This window comes from Camelus ferus, chromosome 10, assembly GCF_009834535.1.
Source record: "Camelus ferus isolate YT-003-E chromosome 10, BCGSAC_Cfer_1.0, whole genome shotgun sequence".
Lineage (NCBI taxonomy): Eukaryota > Metazoa > Chordata > Mammalia > Artiodactyla > Camelidae > Camelus > Camelus ferus.
The window spans coordinates 54,786,756-54,806,957 of record NC_045705.1 but is presented as its reverse complement, the minus strand read 5'-3'; the positions used below and the strand labels follow the sequence as shown (position 1 = coordinate 54,806,957).

Below are 20,202 nucleotides of genomic sequence, written 5' to 3'. Positions count from 1 at the left end.
ACAATGGAGCTGGCATGTTGAGTCTCCCAAACTCAGGAGTGAGCCAGCAATTGCCACCCCAAATTTGATTAAACCTTTCTTTTATTCTGTGGGGATTATCTAGGTTGGGATCCTGTTTATGTTCTTTTTGAAATTCCAGTAGGTACTCATTCGCTGTGTGACAGTCTCCCTATGGGAGAACGAAAAATTGTGGCCTGGTATTTCAAGAGTGTTATTAATGGGCCAGCCTAGGGGATCATAATTGGTAATTTGTTTTGCCTATTGTTCAGGTTTTAATGGATGGCTGGGGTCATACCAAAGTAGCATGGCCATTCTTTGAGCCTGAATATATTTAAATAATTCTTTCCAGTCAGTTCTCTGGAGAGGGGATACTCACCAAGTGAGACCAGAGTCTCCTGAGACTGGAAGTTGGCCACAGATCCAACAATTAAAACATTTAAATGAGTCTGCATATGAGAAGGCCCATTGCATGAAAACATTACTAGTTGTAAAAGGAAATTGCATAAGCATAAGAAAGACAAATTTAAGCAGAAACATTTTTCTTAAACAAATGTTTAAGTCCCCCTAAAGGTTGGATACTCCATTTCGTTGCGTCCGCAGGAGTTTCTGGTGTGTAGTTCTCTGGGGGCTTCTTGACTCGAGTGTGGTAGATCCACATTTTGATTCCGTAACATTTGAGAGATGAGTGAGTGGTGAGCAGTACGTCGTAGGGTCCCTTCCACTTCTCCTCAAGTTGTTGATCTGGTCCCTGTTCTTTCCAGACCTTTGTAGCACCTGGTCTCCCAGTTTAAATGGATGTAAAGGAGTGTCGTGCGGGAGCCCATGATTGGGTTAACAAATTGTAACAGACCCCAGCCGCCTGTCACCTTTAAGAAGAACAAATGTGCTTAGTAACTGCTTTGCAAGCAGACACCTGTGCAGCTGCACTCCTGTCTCCTTGCTGTAAAAAGCAGAGACAGTGCCTTGCTTGCATAGTTGAGGTTTTAGATAGCACTCGGCTCGTTGCAAAGCAATGACCCAGGCCCTCAGCTATAAACGCTGGACGTGCTTGCTGTTAGATAGTCTGTTATCCCCAAAACAAGGAACTGGCTAGTCTGGTGGTCTGCTTTGTAATTAATATACTAAAGAATGTATCTTGTTCCCCTCTCCCCATGACTTCCCTAAAGATAAACTAAGCCTTTATACTCATTGTGGATTCTACAATCTCTATCTCATCCTGTCTTTCTCTAAGTTCCTGCATACCATCACACAACTGTTAATGATTTTTTCCTTTGATTATACTCAATAAATGTGGGAGCATTTGGGAGGCTCATGGAGTTGGCTCCCAACTCCCTCTCGCTCTCTTGACTTTTTCCACAGAGTCTCAAGCAATTCATTCCATCTCGGTGGGACTTCTGCTGGCCAGAACTCACAGTGTCGAGCTGAGGTGGAGACCTGGAAGAAACAAACTCATGCGTAATAGTTAATATTTGAGCAATCTGCTGTACATAGTGCTTGACCCTGGTTTCCTGGGTCAGTTGCAAATTTTCCCTTTTGCTTTAGGGCTTAGAAATGGTCTCCCACAAATAATTTCATCTGAGCTTAAACCAAGCCTGCTTCTTGGGGCCACCCTTACCTGCAGCACAGCAATAGGCAATACCTTACCCCATTTTAGTTGGGTTTCTTGACATAACTTGGCTAAAGTCTTCTTGAGTGTATGATTCATTTTTTTCCTGTTTTTCCCATAGACTGAGGCCTCCATGCAGCGTGTAATTTCCATTCAGTTCCCAGATGTGTACTTACTTGCTGTGATGTTTCTGCAGTAAATGCTGGCCCATTGTCACTTTTGGAGGGTAGACTGAGGTCCGTACCAGGGGATGAGTTCTTTCAGAAGTATCTGAGTGACTTCTGTGGCCTTTTCCATGCGAGCTGGTAAAGTGTCAGTCCATCTTGAAAAAGTGTCTACAAAAATGAGCAAATAACGAAGGCTACCTGTGGTTCGAGGCACCTGAGTGAAGTCCATTTGCCAGTTGTCAAAAGGGTGGTCTCCGATGTACTGAGTTCCTTGAGGGAGATTTTTCTCAACAGACTTTGGGTTGTTTTTAACGCAAATTGGGTATCATTTAATGACTCACTGCATGGTTTGGTGAAGTTTGGGGCCTCTAATCCAAGGCCTAATTAAGTCCATTAAGGCATCCTTTCCATAGTGGGTATCATCATGTAAATGTTTGATTATGGGCCATACCAAAGTCTGAGGCAACAAGATCAGTCCAGTCCGTGGTCATTTATTTTCCAATTGTTGGAGGGGTCTGTTTTGTCAAATCCCCATTCAATGGCCCTTCTGTTATCTTCTTCTGAATAGGCTGGTATTGAGTTAAATTTAACTGAGGAATTAGCACCTCTGGTTTGGGGGTAAATATCCCTGGAGGGCAGCTGCTTTTGCCACCCAATCTGCCATATAGTTTCCTGGGGACACATAGGATGTAAGCTTCTGGTGTCTAGGGCAATGCATTACAGAAACAGCCTTTGGTTCAGTTATGGCCTGTAGGAGGGCCAATATATCCTCAGGGTGTTTAATTTATTTCCTGAGGTTAAGAGGCCCCTCTCTTTCCAAATTGCTCCATGGGCATGGACCACCATAAAAGTATATTTAGAGTCTGTGTAATTCTTAACCCTTTTTCCTTTTGATACTAGGAAGGCCTGGGTCAGTGCTCAGCCTTCTGGGCAGGGATGCCTGAAGGCAGTGCAAAAGCCTCAGTTATCTGGGACTTGGTGGTTTCTAGGTAACCAGCTTTGCATTGTCCATTTTTTATGTAGCTGCTCCTGTCTATAAATAGTTCCCGGTGGAGTTTTGGGAGAGGCTTGTCAGTTAAATCTAATCTGCTTGAATAAACAGTTTCTAGTGTTCCTAGGCAATCATGATCTAATTTATTGCTTTCAGGTTCTGCTGTGGGTGTTGGCAACAGAGTGGCTGGGTTTAAGGTCATCATAGTCCTCAAGGTGACGTTTGGGTTGTCTAGTAAAGTTTCTTGATATTTTCCCATTCTTCCCGCAGTGAGCCAGTATCTCCCTTTCTGCTCTAGTAATACCGTGACCTGATGAGGCACATAAATCACAACGATTTGCCCAAGGGTGAACTTTTCTGCTTCCTGCAGCAGGTCACAGGTGGCTGCAACTGCTCGGAGGCAAGGGGCCATCCTTTTACTCTACTGTCCAGCTGTTTGGACAAGTATGCAACTGGGTGAGGGAAAGTTCCAAGCACCTGGATTAAGACACCCAGTGCTATCCCCTGCTGCTAATTCCTTCTTTAGGCCTGGCAACACCAATGCTGGGCTGAGAGCAATCGAGTCTTAAGAGTGGTGAATGCCTGCTGACATTCCCCAGTCAATACCAAGGGCTCTGTGTCTGTGCCTTTTAGATCGTTGTAAAGGGGTTTGGCCATCAGTCCAAAATTAGCTATTCAAATTCCACAAAATCCGGCCATTCCCAAGAATCCTCGCAACCGCTTTTTGTTTCTAGGGACCTTTAAGTTTCAGATGCTATCTTGCGGTCGTGTAAGAGATTGTGAGATCCTTGGCATATCTGGAACCCTAGGTAATTTACTTGCTTCTTGCAAATTTGGGCTCTATTAGGAAATACTTTATATCCACAACAAGCCAAGAAATTAAGTACCGTTACGGTATTTTCCTTACAATGATCAAGGTCTAAGCTTGCAATTAACAAATCATTCACATATTGTAAGAGAACCCTTGATTCAGGTGTAGATTTCAAAGATCCAGAGCAAGTGTTTTATTAAAGATGGTAGGGGAATTTTTAAAACCCTGGGGAAGCACAGTCCAGCAGTATTGAGTCTTGACCCTGGTGTTAGGGTCTTGCCATTCAAAGGCAAATAATAATTGTGACTTTTTCCCAAGAGGTATGCAAAAGAAGGCATCCTTTAAATAGAGGGCTGTAAAATATTCAAATTCTCCAGGAATTGTAGTCAACAGAGTATATGGATTTGGCACTGTTGGATCAATGTCTTGGACAATGTCATTGATGGCCCTCAAGTCCTGCACAAACCGATACTCTTCAGAATGAGATTTCTTAACTGGCAATATTGGGGTATCATAAGATGATCTTCATGGCTTAATCAGTCTATAGTGCCTCCTGGTCCTATAGTAGTGCCTCTCATGATGGAACAAAATTAAAAGTTTAAAAAAATAAAACTCAATTGTAGCCTGTATATAAACTCAAAATACTGCTATTGGGAAGAGAGTAGGTGGGGAAGCAAGAGGCGGCATAACTGAGCACAAGGCTTACCTATTAATGACAGGATGTCAATGAATAATATTGATAATGATATTGATCATGATAAAATAATGGAACTTATAAACCTAATGTTGATAAACCTATGGAAGAGTGGTGAAAGCATGCTATTCAGAGATAACGGTAGTCACCACCAAAAGAAAGATTGAATTAAAAGGGGTAATTTTGTGAGAGAAGGGTCAAAGTAATGTTCTGTGTGCTTTAATTTTTAACTGTATTCGTGAATTATTTTATTAAACAAATTGCAAATAAATATTTAAAAATATTTTTAAAGTGTTAACCCTCTCCCTTACAAATTAAGGTTTAAAAACTACTATGCTTCATGCTGCTGACTGTGCAGTAAGAGGGCCATGCTCATACACTGTATGTGACTAAGTTGGTGCAGTAGCTGTAGAAAATTATTTGGAAATATATTTATATTTATATTCATACCCTTTGACTCCTGTATTTCAATTTTAGTAATTTAAGGGAATGAAATAAAATGAGCACTAAGATCTATCATGAAGATGATTTTTACAACATTATTCATAATTTGTATATTTTGGAAACAACAGAAGGTCTTTTTTTTTTACAGTAGGATCTTGCTGTTTATTTATTTTATATATAATAGTTAGTATTTGCAAATCTCGAACTCCCAATTTAAAATTTACAACTCCCATTTACAATTATGCTCACATCTAATATCAAGATGAGTTCCGTTCCAGGAAAGTCAAATGTTTTGATAGTGTTGGATAGCAGAGGACAGCCTAAAGGCATTAAAACTGGGATGAGGAGATTAGGATAGAAAAGATCCCTGGAAAGGAGATGGAGGAGCTTTTCAGGGATAGCCTTGTATGCTGTTAAGAGTGGAAAGGATTGGTCCATAGCTAGGATATGGTAACTTCAGTGGTTCCAGAATAAATCAAGGAAATAATTACCTGGAGTTTTTGAAACATCAATCATTAGAGTGACATCTAAAATTGATTCAAGCATTCTGGTCCAAGATGGTGGCATAGGAAGACCTTGAACTCACCTCCTCCCATGTATACACTGAATCTACACTTACATGTAGAACAATTTCTCCTAAAGAAGAACTGAGGGCTGATTGAACAGCTTCTGCACAACAAACAATAGAGAGACTCACAGAGATGGGTAGGAGAGACAGAGACACAGTAGTGATGTGACATGGTGACCTCCAGTAGGGAGGGATATTACTGAGGGTCTGTGAACAGACTCACCTACCAGGGGGCACAGGAAAAAAACAGCAGTTTAAAGGGCAACTAGACTACACATGAAAGAAATCCACTTACTAACCCTAGAGCATCTGCAAACAGATGCAAAACTGCTAGAGTTCTCTCTGGGGTCAGAGGCACTAGAGAGCACCATCTTTCCTCCTCCGCCTTGGTATTGTGAGTGGGAACATGGTCCAAGCACTCTAGCCAGTCTGCCAGTGCTGCCCCAGCACACCCTAGGCTCCTGGCCCAGCTGTCCTGCCAAGGAGGCCCTGGGACCCCCTAAACCCTTGTCCACCAGGGCAGCCATGGCATGTCATGCCCTAGGCTCCCTGGTCCATCCTCACTCTGGTTCCGGCTATCCTGCCAAGAAGGCCCCAACCCTTAGATCCTGCACAGGAGGGACAAGTGCCCTAAATGTCTGGCCCTAAAAACCATTGGCAATTATGTTCAGGAAAGCCATAGAACTGTAGGGGATGAAAAGCTCTCTCTTAAGGGAGTTAGAGTTAATTCACTTACCCCAAGACTCAATCCCCAGTACCTCTCTTAGAAAAGAAAAGAAAAGAAAAGAAAAGAAAAGAAAAGAAAAGAAAAGAAAAGAAAAGAAAAGAAAAGAAAAAATTCTCACTGGTAAATCTCACTGGTAAAGACATATACATAGTAAAGGTAGTGGATAAATCACTTAATAAGGCCACTTTGAAGGTTAAAAGACAAAAGTAGTAAAATCAGCTATAACTACAATAAATAGTTAAGGGATACACAAAATGAAAAGGTGTAAAATATGATGTTAAAAATATAAAATGTTGGGAGGAGTAGAAATGTAGTGCTTTTGGAATGCATTTGAAATTAAATGATTATCAGCTTAAAAGAAACTGATATATATTTTCAGTATATATATATATTCATAAACCTCATGGTAATCCCAAATCAAAAACCTACAAAAGATACACGAAAAATAAAGGAAAAGGAACCCGTACATAAGACTTAGAAAAGAAATCAAACTGCAAGAGAAGAGACCAAGAGAATAAGAAAGTAACAATGAAGAACTACAAAACAACCAGAAAACAATTAACAAAACGGAAGTCAGTACATGTCTATCAATAAGCACTTTAAATCTAAATAGATGAAATGCTCTAATCAAAAGACACTGGGTGAGTGAATGGATAAAAAATCAAGACTCATCTATATTATGCCTACAGGACTTCACATCTATATACACACAGAGACTGAAAGTAAAGGTATGGAGGAAAAGATACTTCATGCAAATGGAAATAAAAAGAAAGCTGGGGTGACAATACTCATATAAAACAAAATAGGCTTTAAAACAAAATCTGTAACAAAATGAAATGACAGACCCACAGCTAACATTTATACTCAACTGTGTAAAGCTGAAAGCATTTCCTCTAAGATCAGGACCAAGACCAGGATGCCCACACTAGCCACTTCTATTCTTCAAAAAGCAGGGGAAGCTGGTCACTCACCTGCTGTCTCTTTCCCAATGAGGGGAACTCTTTTTAGCTGGAGACTTCCTTCTTGATGCTGAACAGTGCCAGCTTGGGGGATGGCAGGCAAAATAAAGCTGCTCTTCTTTTCTTTTTTGTATGGATATTCTCAAAATTTCTGTTCCACTCTGTTGCTGAGGTTTCTTAAGTGGACCCCAGAGCTTTCCCAGCACTGTTTTTGCTTATGGACAGTTGCCTAATTATTGATCTTTGTGGGAGGATGGAGACTGGAATCTCCTAGGTGATGTCACCATTAGATTCTTTCCTCTAGTTTCCACCTCTCTGCTGAAAATTTCCATATGTTGGTGCATGTCGTTCTTGTTTTCCCCCACAGCCTATTATTTTGGGGGCCCAGTCTTCCTCTCAGGCTCTGCCACTGCTGCTCAGTGCTCTTGTCTGATCTTCTCCTGGAGGTTCCAGCTTTTATTTGATTTTTGACTATTTGGTTGTCTTCTTCCCTCTGCACTCTGATTGCTTCAAGAAACATAATTTTTATATTTGTGATGAAAAGGACACTCTAGATTTCTATAAATACGAGGAATTTAGAACTTCAACTATTAAATTTATTTTGGCATTTGTCTTACTTGTAACTTATCATTGCAACTCAGACAAAATATGGATTCAAATGCAAGGAGTGCTTTGTTTTTAAAAATTGTATTTTTTTTTCAAACCAATCTATCATTGTACAAAGATTTTTGATAATATACAGATGGTAAACATTTTCAAGCATCTATTTATAAAAATGATCTTTTTACTGTTACTTTACTCGGAACATTAATTTAATTTTCCTCAGTGTTAAAATGTTGTATCAGTCAACATCCTGCCTGGGAAATTTGAATGCTTCAAAAAATTTAATGAAGCAATTGCTTATAGAGGTAAGAACAGAATTAAGGAAATCACCAAGGGATATTTAGACATACAGAGATGCAACAGCAGGAAGCAATTACTAACCTAAGTTAGAAGGGGAAAGGGAGAAAATTATGTAGTACTATATTCCAGAGAGCAATGCAGTCTGCAAGAGGGACCTACTGCAAGAGTTGGGACATAGATGCTCTCAGAAAACGGGAAGCGAGCAGGGAAAAAATACTCAGTCTCTGTTTCTACTTCTGTTTTGTCCCCTACTGGCATTTCCCATTGTCTCCATCCAATTGAGAGCCAGCCAGCAAGGGAACCCAGTGATAGATTCCTTAGAGATCAGCCTTCTAGATCAGGGCAGAATGTAGAAGGACTTTAGAATGTTTCAATGTAAGTAGGTGAATGACAGAAACCAGTATAATCATCTTTTCCTTAAAGGGAGATTTTACAACTATTTATTTTGTTATACAAATCTCTTGTGCCATCCTAGGGGCATCCACTGCTCCTCCAAACAAAAGTCATCAAATTTTTGTTTTGTTTTTGGTACTTTGCAAGCTAAGTTACCAATCATTCTTTGTGTTGTGCAAATGTTTTAAGGTTGCTTGCCATCACATAAATACTTGTAAAGATTCTACAATATGCTGAAGGTTTCTATTTCTAAAAATCTTCATATTGATGACATATTATGGAAACCTGTACATTCTGACTTAAAGTGACTTAAAGATACTTTGCTTCAGTATCTTTGTCATCAATGATACGCTGAATGAATTGCACGTGAGTTGCTATTTCCCTAATTTATTTCTGAATTCCTCCTATTTTTAAATTGGCATACAGATTAGATTTTTAGAAAATGAATTTCATGAATTATAATTTAAATATGATAAAATAAACCTATTTAAAACATATAGTTAAATTAGTTTTGACAAATGTATTCACCTATGTAACCAGCTCCACAGTTAAGGTATATAATATTTCTCTGACATCAGATAATTCCCTTGTGCCCTTTTGCTGTCAGTTCCTATACACTGATCCCCAAGTAACTACTGACCCAATTCATAAAACTACTACACCGGTCCCCAAATAATTATGGACCCTAGAATTTCATAAAAAGGAAATCTTACAGTATGAACTCTTGTTTAATTCATTTGTTCAGTACAACATTTTTGAGATTCAACCATTGTGTTGCATTTATCAATAGTTTATTATTTTCTGGTGAGTAGTATTCTATTAAATGGATGCTGCATAGGAATACATCACAGTTTATTTGTGCATTCATCTATTGGTACATATTTGGGTTCTCCCCCAAGATTTTGGCTAGTTTGAATAAAGCTGGTAAGAATAATCATAAGTTTTTGTGTGAGCAAAGGCTTTCATTTCTGTTGGGTACCTAGGAATAGAATTGCTGGGTTGAATAACATATGTTGGATTCCATATGCTCATTTAAAATTTGGTCTCTTTAATAGAATTTGAAACCAAGAGAGACACAAAGATTCCAATCTGTGTCTAGAAGCATAATATAAAGGGCTTCAGAGGATCTTAACAAAGTCAGACTCATGGGAGTGCACTGTTTACTTCAGCTCTCAGGACCTTAATTTTAATAACTTCCTCTCAGAAAAAGCCACTGTTCAGGCCTTTAGAGAATTTAGGTTGGTGTCTTCGAGACAAGTGGCAAAGCTTTAGGATGGGGAAATATTCTGTCTAGGAATAAAAGTCCTGCGAGAAATGCCAAGTGGGATTTGTATCTTCAGGCTGCAGATTTCACCATCCTGTTTTTAACCCATGACCCACCCCCTCACCAGTGACTCTACTGCTCTGTACTTAGCTCAGCTCAGCCCAGCAGGTGAGAGTGGAGAATGTGTCAAGGGGGCTGCATCTCTTCAGGAGTTTCTGCAGAGTCTCTAAAGAATTGGCTTTTCTTCTTCAGCACCACCTTCCTACCTGCCTGCCTCCTTCCTTCCTTCCTTCCTTCCTTCCTTCCTTCCTTCCTTCCTTCCTTCCTTCCTTCCCTCCTCCCTCCTTTCTTCTTTGCAGAGGCCTTATCTTTAACTCTCCTCACATAAAACTCAGTATAGAAATCCTGTTTCAAGATGCCTGCAGGGATCAGATTCTACATGGAGGAAAAAAATGAGTATTTTCACCCTAAAATCTCTAATGTGATAATCTCCCACATTAACCTTATCTTCCAAAAACTGGACTCTGTCAGATACTGACCATCCTTTACTGACTTTGTGTCCCATCCTTTCATATTTTTCCCATAACCACAGGCAGGAAGCTACAGGAAACCTGTGGCCCTGGGTCTAGAAATTGAGATGAATACGTCAGCTGTTTGAGGAGTTTTGCTGCTGTAAGGCCCAATACCTTGCCCTATCACCTCTGTCACAACTCATATGGGAGGTAGGAGCTTTGCCCACTTTGTAATCTTTGCTTCTTCTTGAGCTCAGGGTGGGAAGGAAAAAGACCTATTGTTTTTACAACTTTACTTACTCCCATGCCCAGGTAAGCATGCCTCATCTTTCCTGCTGGTCATTTCTGTGGGTTCACTGCTAATAGATATCGTGTCTTATATACTTACCTCACATTTTGTTGTTCCTGGTTGAATAAGTGTTCGTGTTGTGGTATATGAGTGAAAATATGTTTAAATTTGTATATGTGATAATGAGGGATATACATTTATTGATTATCTCAACAGATATTTATTGAAAAACTTATCTGTGTCAAGCAATGGGGATATGAAACTGATGGTATTTATCTTCAAATAATTCATGAAATAGAAAAAGACAGAGTGGCTTGAAAATAAGTATATATTGTATGATAGAAAATATGTATTAATAGTGGCGGGAATGAAATCTAGAGGAGCAGAAAAACAGAAAATAACTTAGCTTAATGGAGTCCATGAAAGCTTGGGTGAAGATATTAGAGCAGATTATTGAAGGATGACTAGGAGTTTATCTAGTTGGTAAAGCAAGAAGTGAAGTTCAATACAAGAAAGGGTCCAGGCAAATGCACAGCTTTATGTCACTTTACCTATGAGGGGCATGAGTTAAGAGTTAGGGAGTGGGGAGAGATGGCATTGCAGGCCTCTGTAGTCAGGCAGAGATGCTCTAGGACTGCAGGGATCAGATTCTATGCAGAAGGAAAAAAATTAGTACTCTTACCCTAAAATCTCTAGGGTGATAATCTCCCACATTAACTTTATCTTCCAACAACCGGACTCTGTCTGATACCCACCGTCCTTTACTGACTCTGTGTCCCATCCCTTCATAGTTTCCTCATAACCACAGGCAGGAAGCTACAAGAAATGATTATGCATTTGACTATAAACAATGGAGAGTTGTTGAATTGGGGTTTAATGGGGAATGCAAAATAATACAATTAGCATTTTCTAAAGATTATTTTATTATTTGAAAGAGCAGTACAGGAGGCAGAGAGATCATAAGAGGTATGACAAGTAGAAAGCATGGGGCCAGAAAATAGTGGTGCTAGGAATAGAGAGGAGAGAGATTTGAGATCTTCTGAGATAAAATCCAGGGGCCATTTAAATTGTCCTGTTGATGGAAAGAAAAAGAAGGAAGAGAAAATGACTCTCGTTTTCAGCCTGAGAGAGTGACTTAGTAGACATAACAATATAAGGGGAAAAAGGAGCATTTATTTAGAAAATAAGTGGTAGAAAAAATAGAGATGTGTAACAGTTTCAATTTTGGTCATCTTAAATTGGAAGTTAAATGAGAAAATGCATGTAAAGTGATTGGTTCATATGTGTGCATGAAGTAATACATATTTATTATTATTTTAGATAATTAAAATGTCATGTACCAAATAATAACTGTGTTTTTATGAATTATTTCATTTAATCTCTATAGTAAAGAGAGAAATTAGATACTAATATCCTTATATTACAGATGCAGAAACTAAAGCTTATGTGCCTTAAATGACTTGCTCAAGATGATCTATTTATTAATTTATAGAGCTCAGATTCAAACCAAGTTGTCCACAAGATTTATTCCATTGCTGTGAAAGTCATCATTATAATCATTACTTTTGTCATTATTATTTCTATTATATATATAAGGGAACTGTCAGTGAGGTCCAGTAGAAAGTCTGATATGTGAATCAGGACTCTGAAAGAAAAAAACCTCAGTTGCATATAGAGATTTAGGAAATATCAACAACTAAATGATAGCTGAAGTCAGAGGAGCAGATGAGGTCATGCGGAGAGAGGGTGTAAGCTCAGAAAGTGAAGGGAAAAGGAAAATGCCAATATTAAATAATAGGCAAAAGGAAAAATATGATAAAGGAAAAGAAAAGGAGATGTCATCAGAAGATAAAAGGTCTAAGAGCAGGCAAGGGAGAATACAGCTTCAAGAGTATCTCTAGTTTTAAATATGACTGCGTGATCAAGCAAGAAAACCAAAGGCAAAATCAATAATCTTGGGCATTGAAAGGTCACTTTGAATTGTGCAGAGCAGACTTATCAGAGAAATTAAAAACACTATTTTGAGAAGCTTAGAGAGGAGGGTAAGAAGATAAATATATTTATTCCTTTGTTGAAGGAAAAGCCAAAAGCACAGGAGATAGGGAAGGTCAAAGAAAAAAAAGAGGTTATGTAATTGTTGGGAAAATAGCCAGAGAAGAAATACTTGGAGTTAGGAACACAAGGGAATACTCTTATTATAGCTGAGACAACTCTTCCCCTGAGGGGAAATGATGGATTATTGTATGTTTGTAGGGATCTGTGTCTGGAGAGGTAAGCGGTTGAACCTGTTTATGTTGAGGTCTTGCATTTCTCTGTGATGTGATCAAAGAGAAACTCCTGGTTGATGAGGTTGAACTGAGCTGAGTTAGGGCAGGGAGCTTGAGAAGAATAATGTTCCCCTGGCTATGATGGGAATACTGGAATGACACAAGGAAAAAGTAAAGAAAAGAAGCCAATATTGGTGGAAGCACTGGCTGTAATAAGAAACTTTTGCATTTGTTGTGCTTTTTCTCAAATTTACCCTAACAACTGGAATATACATGAGACCAAATAAAGTTAATAAATGACTTCAGATTCAGGAAGTTATATTTAGATTTAACAGAACCAAATGGAGAAGAGTTTTGAGGAGTGTCAAACAGTGGCCAAACAAACAATTAAGAATGCACCTTAAAAAAAAAAAAAGAATGCACCTGAAAAGGGTCATATTAGGTGAGTAGCAAATTATGAAAGATTTTGGAATGGCAGTTTCAGTAGAGTCATAGGAATAGGAGTTATAGCGGAAATGGATAAAAAGAGAAACAATGGATGAGAACTTTTAGTCATAAATGAAAGAAAAGAAATGATTGAAAAGTTGGGCAGCAAAATGAAAAGAAAAATTGGGCAGTGGCTAGAAGGAATAGCAGGACCAAAGAAAGTCTGTGTGTGTGTGTGTGTGTGTGTGTGTGTGTGTGTGTGTGTGTGTGTGTGTGTGTGTTTTAATATAAAGGATGTTTTAACATATTTGGGTATAACAAATGGAGGTAAAACCAAAATCAAGAAAAGCAAAAGAAATTCAACTTGTATTGACAGCTCCAGAAAACAGAAAAAGAAGCTTTCTGCCTTTGTCACCATTTCTTTAAAAGTAATGATGCTTTTTTAGAATATGACACTTGATGATTGCCCCTTGAATAAGTGAAGCAACAAACATGTAGTCAGATGCCTATCTTTGTGGCCAAAGAATCTGGTGTCCTAATTAGTTTTTTTTCTTATCCCAAGACCAAAAAAGAATTCTTTGTACTTTCTGTTAAATTATTTTTTTTGCCACTGTGTGTGTTCTCTTCATCAGATTTTTGCATTGGAGTCTGGCACGTGTTGTAAAATAAAGTGGAAAATATACAGCTGATTTGGATATTTGTTGGCTATCTTTTTATCTTTTAATTTTTTTATTGAGGTATAGTCAGTTTACAATGTTGCATCAATTTTATTGGCTATCTTTTTTAAATCCTTTTTTCTTTGCTCAAAATTCCCTGATTTTTTTGTGGATATGTATTTTTGCAGGAAATCTGACCCTATTCTACATCCGACTTTCCTTCAGTACCTTTGGTGGGAATGTTGTTGCAAAGAAACTATTTTTATTGTTAGATGAGAGCAAGAAATCACATAGCCCTCATACTTGCTAGGATGCAGTTGACAATGAAGACTATGTAGGAGGCTATAACGTGGAGTGTTTGGATAGAATTTCACTTGAAGCCAGCCTTGCTATGGATTTTAGGTAATTTAAATCTATCAATTACCACTGTTACCAGTGTTAGTAGTAGCATGCTCTACTACCCTCAGACAAGGCCCTCGACACAATAGTTAGGATCCTATATCTCTCACGAAGTCTTCTACATGGCAAATCTAATCCAGAAATCTGAGTCTTAAAGGTAAAGGTGTGATAACTGTATAGTCACCAATGGCACCAGATTCAAACTGACCTTTGATGCATGTTGGCTTTGCTAGCGCTCAGTAAATGTTCATTGTTATCATCAGACACAGCTGGGGCTCCCTGGCTGAAGAAGGCAGCCTAGCCATAGTGCCTTCATCAGACTTCCATCTCACGTCCCATACTTTTATAGTCCTAGAAAGCAGAGCCTAAGAGCTTGCGTGCAGGTAGTTTATTTTAAAAGTGATTTCAGGAACTTGGGAAAGAAAGCAGTAAGAGTGAGACAGGAAACAATTAAACACAAATAAAGCGTGGATTATTGGAGCTGTTTCTGTAGACCATGCATTCTCTGTGGGGGCAATATAGACCCCAAGGTTCTTGGAAAGAGAAAGAAATCTTAGATATTGCAATGGTTTGTGAGCCTCCAAAGGGGAGTACATAAATAGATATACAGTATATCTGTGCCATTAAAATTTCATGAGGAATGAATTAGGGAAAAAATTCTAAAAAGCTCTTTAGGGGAAACAATAGTTGTAGTAGTCATGGTGGTGGTGGTGGTGGTGGTGGTGGTGGTAAACACGGCCTGGACAATGGGGGCTTAATCCTAAGAACCCAACTTCTGAGAAGCATACAGAGTGCATCCCAGAGATGGCTGGTGCATTTATTCATCAACTCCCATTGCCCATTGGTTGGGCAGTGGCTGCCTTTCAGGCATTAACTTGCTCAGACTTCCAGCACCCTGAGCAGAATGCTTAAAGACAGGCAGGAGCTCTCTGAGGTAGCACGTTAGTGCTGCCAGGGGAATCAGAACCGCCCACCATAGCTGAAGCTAAGATCAGGGGCAAGCTGAGATTGTGTCATGGGGCTGTGAAATATGCTAATACCCAGTTCAGAAGTTCAAGCTCTTGCTTGGTCCTGGCTTTGTTCACTACAACAAGGCCCTGGGCATGAAAATCTCATTATATTTCATTTATTAAGTTCATTCATATTTTATACTACTTTTTATCATGTGAAATATTTGTACAAGTGTCAGGATATAGTCCATGGACATTGACATTGACCTCTATTTTTTTTTAAATTTTGAAATATAAAAGCCAAAGTGTTTTTTTATTGACTAAAGAAGTTCACTTCATTCTTAGACTGCTAATCCAGGTGAGTACAAAATATTTATTGGGAAGAAAAAATGAAATTGAACCAAAGACAATTCCCTTAATGCATCTTCACAGTAATTTAGCAATATACAAATTATGTTGACATCAGGATTAGTCAAGAAGCCATTTATAGTATGATACTCAGCCTACCAAGTGGATCAAGCAAGGAAAAACGTGTAAAAAGCAAGGAAAAACCTATGTAAATTGGTGAAAACAACAACATGCATCCTAATGCTAACTGGCACCTGTTAGGAAGCAGCTGAAAGCAAATAGTCCACCAAGGTTAACATTGCGCTTGTTTATAAAGCTTGTGAAATCAAACATTCAGAATGCATCTGCTCTCTTTCTAATGGCAGGTAAACAACAATAAACATCAATGGGAGAAGGAAACCAAACTTTTGTGGCTGAATTTATCTTGCTGGGATTATCGCAGGATCCAAAGATTCAGATCTTGCTGTTCTGTGTTTTCCTGATCGTTTACCTTCTCTCTGTATTTGGAAACCTGCTCATTATAATCCTTATCCAAACTGATTCTCAACTTCACACTCCCATGTACTTTTTCCTCAAAAACTTGTCCTTTGCTGACCTTTGTTTCTCTACAAGCATCGTTCCCCAGATGTTGGCCCACTTCCTGGTAAAAAAGAAAACCATTTCCTTTGCTGGGTGCTCACTCCAGTTAGTTGTCTTCCTCCTGGTAGGGTGTACGGAGTGTGCACTGCTGGCGGTGATGTCCTATGACCGCTATGTGGCTGTCTGCAAGCCCCTGCACTATTCTACTATCATGACCCAGAGGGTTTGTGTCCAGTTGGCCATAGTGTCCTGGATCAGTGGGGCATTTGTCTGTTCAGTGGACAGTGCATTTACACTGTGTCTGCCCTACCAGGGACAGAATGTAATTAATCATTATTTTTGTGAACCTCCTGCCCTCCTGAAGCTGGCTTCGGCTGACACCTACGATGCTGAGGTGGCCCTCTTTGCCATGGGTGTAATTATTCTCTTGGCCTGTCTCCCTCATCCTGGTCTCCTACTGGAATATTATCTCCACTGTGATTCGGATGCAGTCAGGGGAGGGGAGACTCAAGGTCTTCTCTACTTGTGGCTCCCATCTCACTGTTGTGGTTCTCTACTATGGCTCTGGAATATTTGCCTACATGAGACCCAATTCCAAGACAATGAGTGAAAAGGATAAGGTCATCTCTGTGTTCTATTCTGTTATGACTTCCATGTTGAACCCCATGATTTACAGCCTGAGGAACAAGGATGTGAAAGGGGCTCTGAGGAAGCTGGCGGGCCGATAGTCCATGTTCAGAGGCAGTGATTTCTGACATTTTCAAAAAAGTACTTAGGGCGTTGTGATTGACAACAATAGATCTACTAGCCCCAGGTGACCTTTCCTCTCTTTGTTTTATTTCTCTTCAGTTGATTTTCTTCCCTACAGGTATTCATTAAATGCCTGCTCTGCGCGAACAGCGCACCCAGAACCTCACAATACAAGTAAAACAGTGTCTTTCTGAAAATAACTTGAAATCCACAGGATAACACAAATATAAAGGTAATTGTTTTAAAGGTTAAATAAAGAAGGAATATTTTAAGATGAAATAAAAATACTGTAGGGATCAAAAGCAAGGACAATAGCTTATTTGAAGATCAGGAATGTTTTGTGAAAGTGACTCTACTGAAAAGAGGTCGATTTATTAGTAGGGGATATGATTTCAGCGAGCAGCAATGGGGCAGAGAAAATGCCTAGAGAAAACTATTTCAGGAAGAAATGTCTGTGTGCGTGAGTGTGTCTGTTGTCTGAGACAGGCAAAGCTTATCTGTGTGAAATTCTCTGCCAATAGCACTGACTGATTCCTGCTCACTCTCTGACTAAACACCACTTTATCTCAGGCCAGTCTCATCCGTCTCCTAATCGTTTTCCACACCCTCCTCATCCTTCTCTCTGCAGTCTCACACTCAACCAATACATTGTGGGAGTGCTTTCAAATGTATTGCTCTTGTTTCTTTTCTGAAAGCGGGGGAGGTGAGATCCACACTAAGAAATAAACTTAAACGTTTCCTTTTCTGATTACAGAAGGAATAATATGAGAAGTATTTTAAAAATACAAATAAAATCACATCTAATCCCCCACTCGAGAAGTAAGTCCTGCCAACATTTTGATTTTTATCCTGTCAGAATTCTCTGTTTCTCTCTCTTTTTTTACATACGAGAGCATACAGTGATGGTGAGGTAGTAAGACTTAAAATTGCTCCATGCACACAAGGAACAAGGATTAGGCTCATTGCTTTGAATGGGGCTTCTTTTCCCTCACACATTCCACCAAGCCCCCAGTGAAAGGAATCTGAGTAACATTGCTGCCAGACTGCTTTCTAGTACTATGGATGTATAAAAAGCTGTTAGCCCAAGAAGGTTGGAGAAAGACAACATAACATTTAGACCAAATATAGAAACTTTAGTTTAATTTGATGACCGGGACAGGAGTTACAAAAATGCCATTATAAGATTTGGTACTAAAAGTGGCTGGTGTGAACAACCACCAAAAATATTTGGGGGCAGGAAAAAGTAATCACTGAACTGGGGTGAGGATGGAAAGAGAGATTCTTCCAGTGGGAAAAGAGTGGACACCAGTTAGACTGAATTAGGGTCTACCCTAAAGGCCTCCTTTTAACTTACAATGTAGCAAATGAGGGCAGTGCCCTACACATATGCTTTTGCCCCTTATTGTTTCAGGGCATGCTGACTTCCAACACCAATATCTGTGTCTTTTGCATCAGGACTTTCTTTGGCTGACATGTCAGTTCTTCCCACTTGCCCAGAAGGCCAGAATGGCCCAGGGACTTAATGTCCCATGCACCAACCAAGCCCTAATTGATTACTGAGGAGAGTTGGTGTGTAGATATCCCAGATCCCTCCCTTATAAACGCTTTTTAAGAAATTTATTGCAAAAAATTGGAGGAAGTTAGAGAAATGGTCTGAAAGGAAAAGAAAATGAAAGGATTTTTTTTTTTTTTTGCACAGGGAAATCTTGATTATATTCAGGAGTTAAATCAGAGGATTACAGGAGAGCTTATGATACAAGAACATGTCAGTGAAGGAGCAGAGGGATAGAGCAGGCAGTGAAGATAAGAAAGACAGAATATGAGTAATAATTGGAGAAGTCAACTCTAAAGTGGAGAAGGCATACTTATGCCTCTGAATTAAAAGGCTGAAGAGTGAAGATAGTTCCTATATAAGATAATAAATGTCTGAAGAATTTAAACACCTGTGCTATCTTTATCTATGAAGTTAAGAGCAAGATTGAAAGTCAGGTATGTAGGGACTAAATTCATTATTACCATAAATTCACCAGTCAAAACAAAAGCTAGAATCCCAATTATATCCTTATTTGGCTCACCACCATCCTTCTCTCTGCCTCCTTTCAGTGTAGTAACTGTTATTCCGAATTCTATGTCCATCATTCCCTTTGCTCTATTTTACATAGTTTTACTGAATCCACAGAGGTATTCTTCAAACAAGATTTTTTCTTTTGAGTTTTTAACTCTATAAAAGGTGTATCATGATAAATCATCTTTAGGACTGTTTTTTCCACTTAATATTAGATTCTTGAGTTATTTGCTTCATTTGTGTGTCCTTCTGGTTCCTTTGTTTTGATTACTGTATGATACCTCTTAGTGTTAAAATTTATCCATTCCACTATTGATGGACCTAAGGGGTATTTCTAGCTTTTGTCCTGTTGTGAATAGTGTTGCTCTTACATTTTATATGTCTAAAACCTTCTTTTAGGTAAGTTTATTTTACAATAAGAAAAATTAAAAGAGCTTGTATTTTCTTTCTTTTCTGGTACTGGTACAATCATTTTCTTGAGGGTATTCTCTTTATAATCAGAAAATGAAAACTTATCTTTATTTTCTTGAAGTTCAAAGAAAGAATATATAACTTCAGCAGCAGTTTCAGAACTAACTGGAAAATAAGTGATTATAGAGAGACTAAAGCATGAGGAGGACCTGGCAAAAAAAAGTTGGATGAGACAATGGCATGAATTAAAGAGTGATAGGGAGAGGCAGGTGCTGTGTCATCACCCCAGAGCTCTGAGCAGCTGAGCCCACAGGACACAGAGAGCAGAGACATGTATGCATTCATGCATATATGTGTGCTTATGCATTAACGGGAGAAAAAAGAGTAACAAATAACTTAAAGGTATAGAAACGTCCAATAAATCAGGCTTTGATGCTAATTGAAGGTCAAGGAAGGAAGGCTTGACATGAACAGAAGCGCTGCCAAGTTCAGTTCCCTCTAGCTGGCAATAGCCCAGGCTAGAGGCACAAATTGGGAGATGGGGAGTGGCAGTGTTGACAGCACCCATAACACCTACTTTATAATTTGGACAGAGAGCTAGCCAGGGGCCCTTGCTTCTTAGGTAATTCACTGACTCTTTTTAGTCAGCGCTTTGGAAACAGCCTCACTAAATCCATATGGGGGGAAAAGCCCTCAGGCCTCAGAGCTTATTTAGTGGGTCAAGTTTGCAAGACTTGGAGGCGAGGAGAAATGCCTGGGAGATTCATTAAAATCTTGTTTCCTGGAGCAACATATTCAGGGGAGGTCATGTCAACTAAGAGGATGAGACCATGATGCCTCCCCCAGGACAGGGCCCCACTTCACTGTGGCCCCAGGGACAGTGAGGCTGGTGTAGCATCTCCTTTGGGCAGCATCTCTCATACCTTTTTATCCCAGTGCCTGCTGTGCTCATCTTTTATCATGGATCCCAGCAGGATAGGAATACATGAAAGTCTGAGTCCCTGGACTCAAGAACTCAGCCAA

The 20,202-nt window shown here is 39.3% G+C and overlaps 2 protein-coding genes across 3 annotated transcripts in view; both read left to right on the top strand.

Moving 5' to 3' along the window:
* Window positions 1–20,202, top strand: part of LOC102518253 (olfactory receptor 2AG2) — a 39,489-nt gene that overhangs the window by 6,232 nt on the left and 13,055 nt on the right. Inside the window, exons 2-3 of one of the 2 annotated variants that reach the window (XM_032489147.1) lie at window positions 10,120–10,249; window positions 16,822–16,935. The gene's annotated coding sequence lies outside the window, so the exon portion shown is untranslated. Of the gene's footprint in view, window positions 1–9,390; window positions 10,250–16,821; window positions 16,936–20,202 lie in introns of those variants that run through there. The other variant, XM_032489148.1, reaches the window with a different exon arrangement.
* LOC102518010 (olfactory receptor 2D3-like) lies at window positions 15,751–18,845 on the top strand. Its single transcript, XM_032489150.1, is given in 2 exon segments — window positions 15,751–16,382; window positions 16,384–18,845. Coding segments are annotated over 2 exon segments (921 nt in total). The 5' UTR covers window positions 15,751–15,759; the 3' UTR covers window positions 16,682–18,845.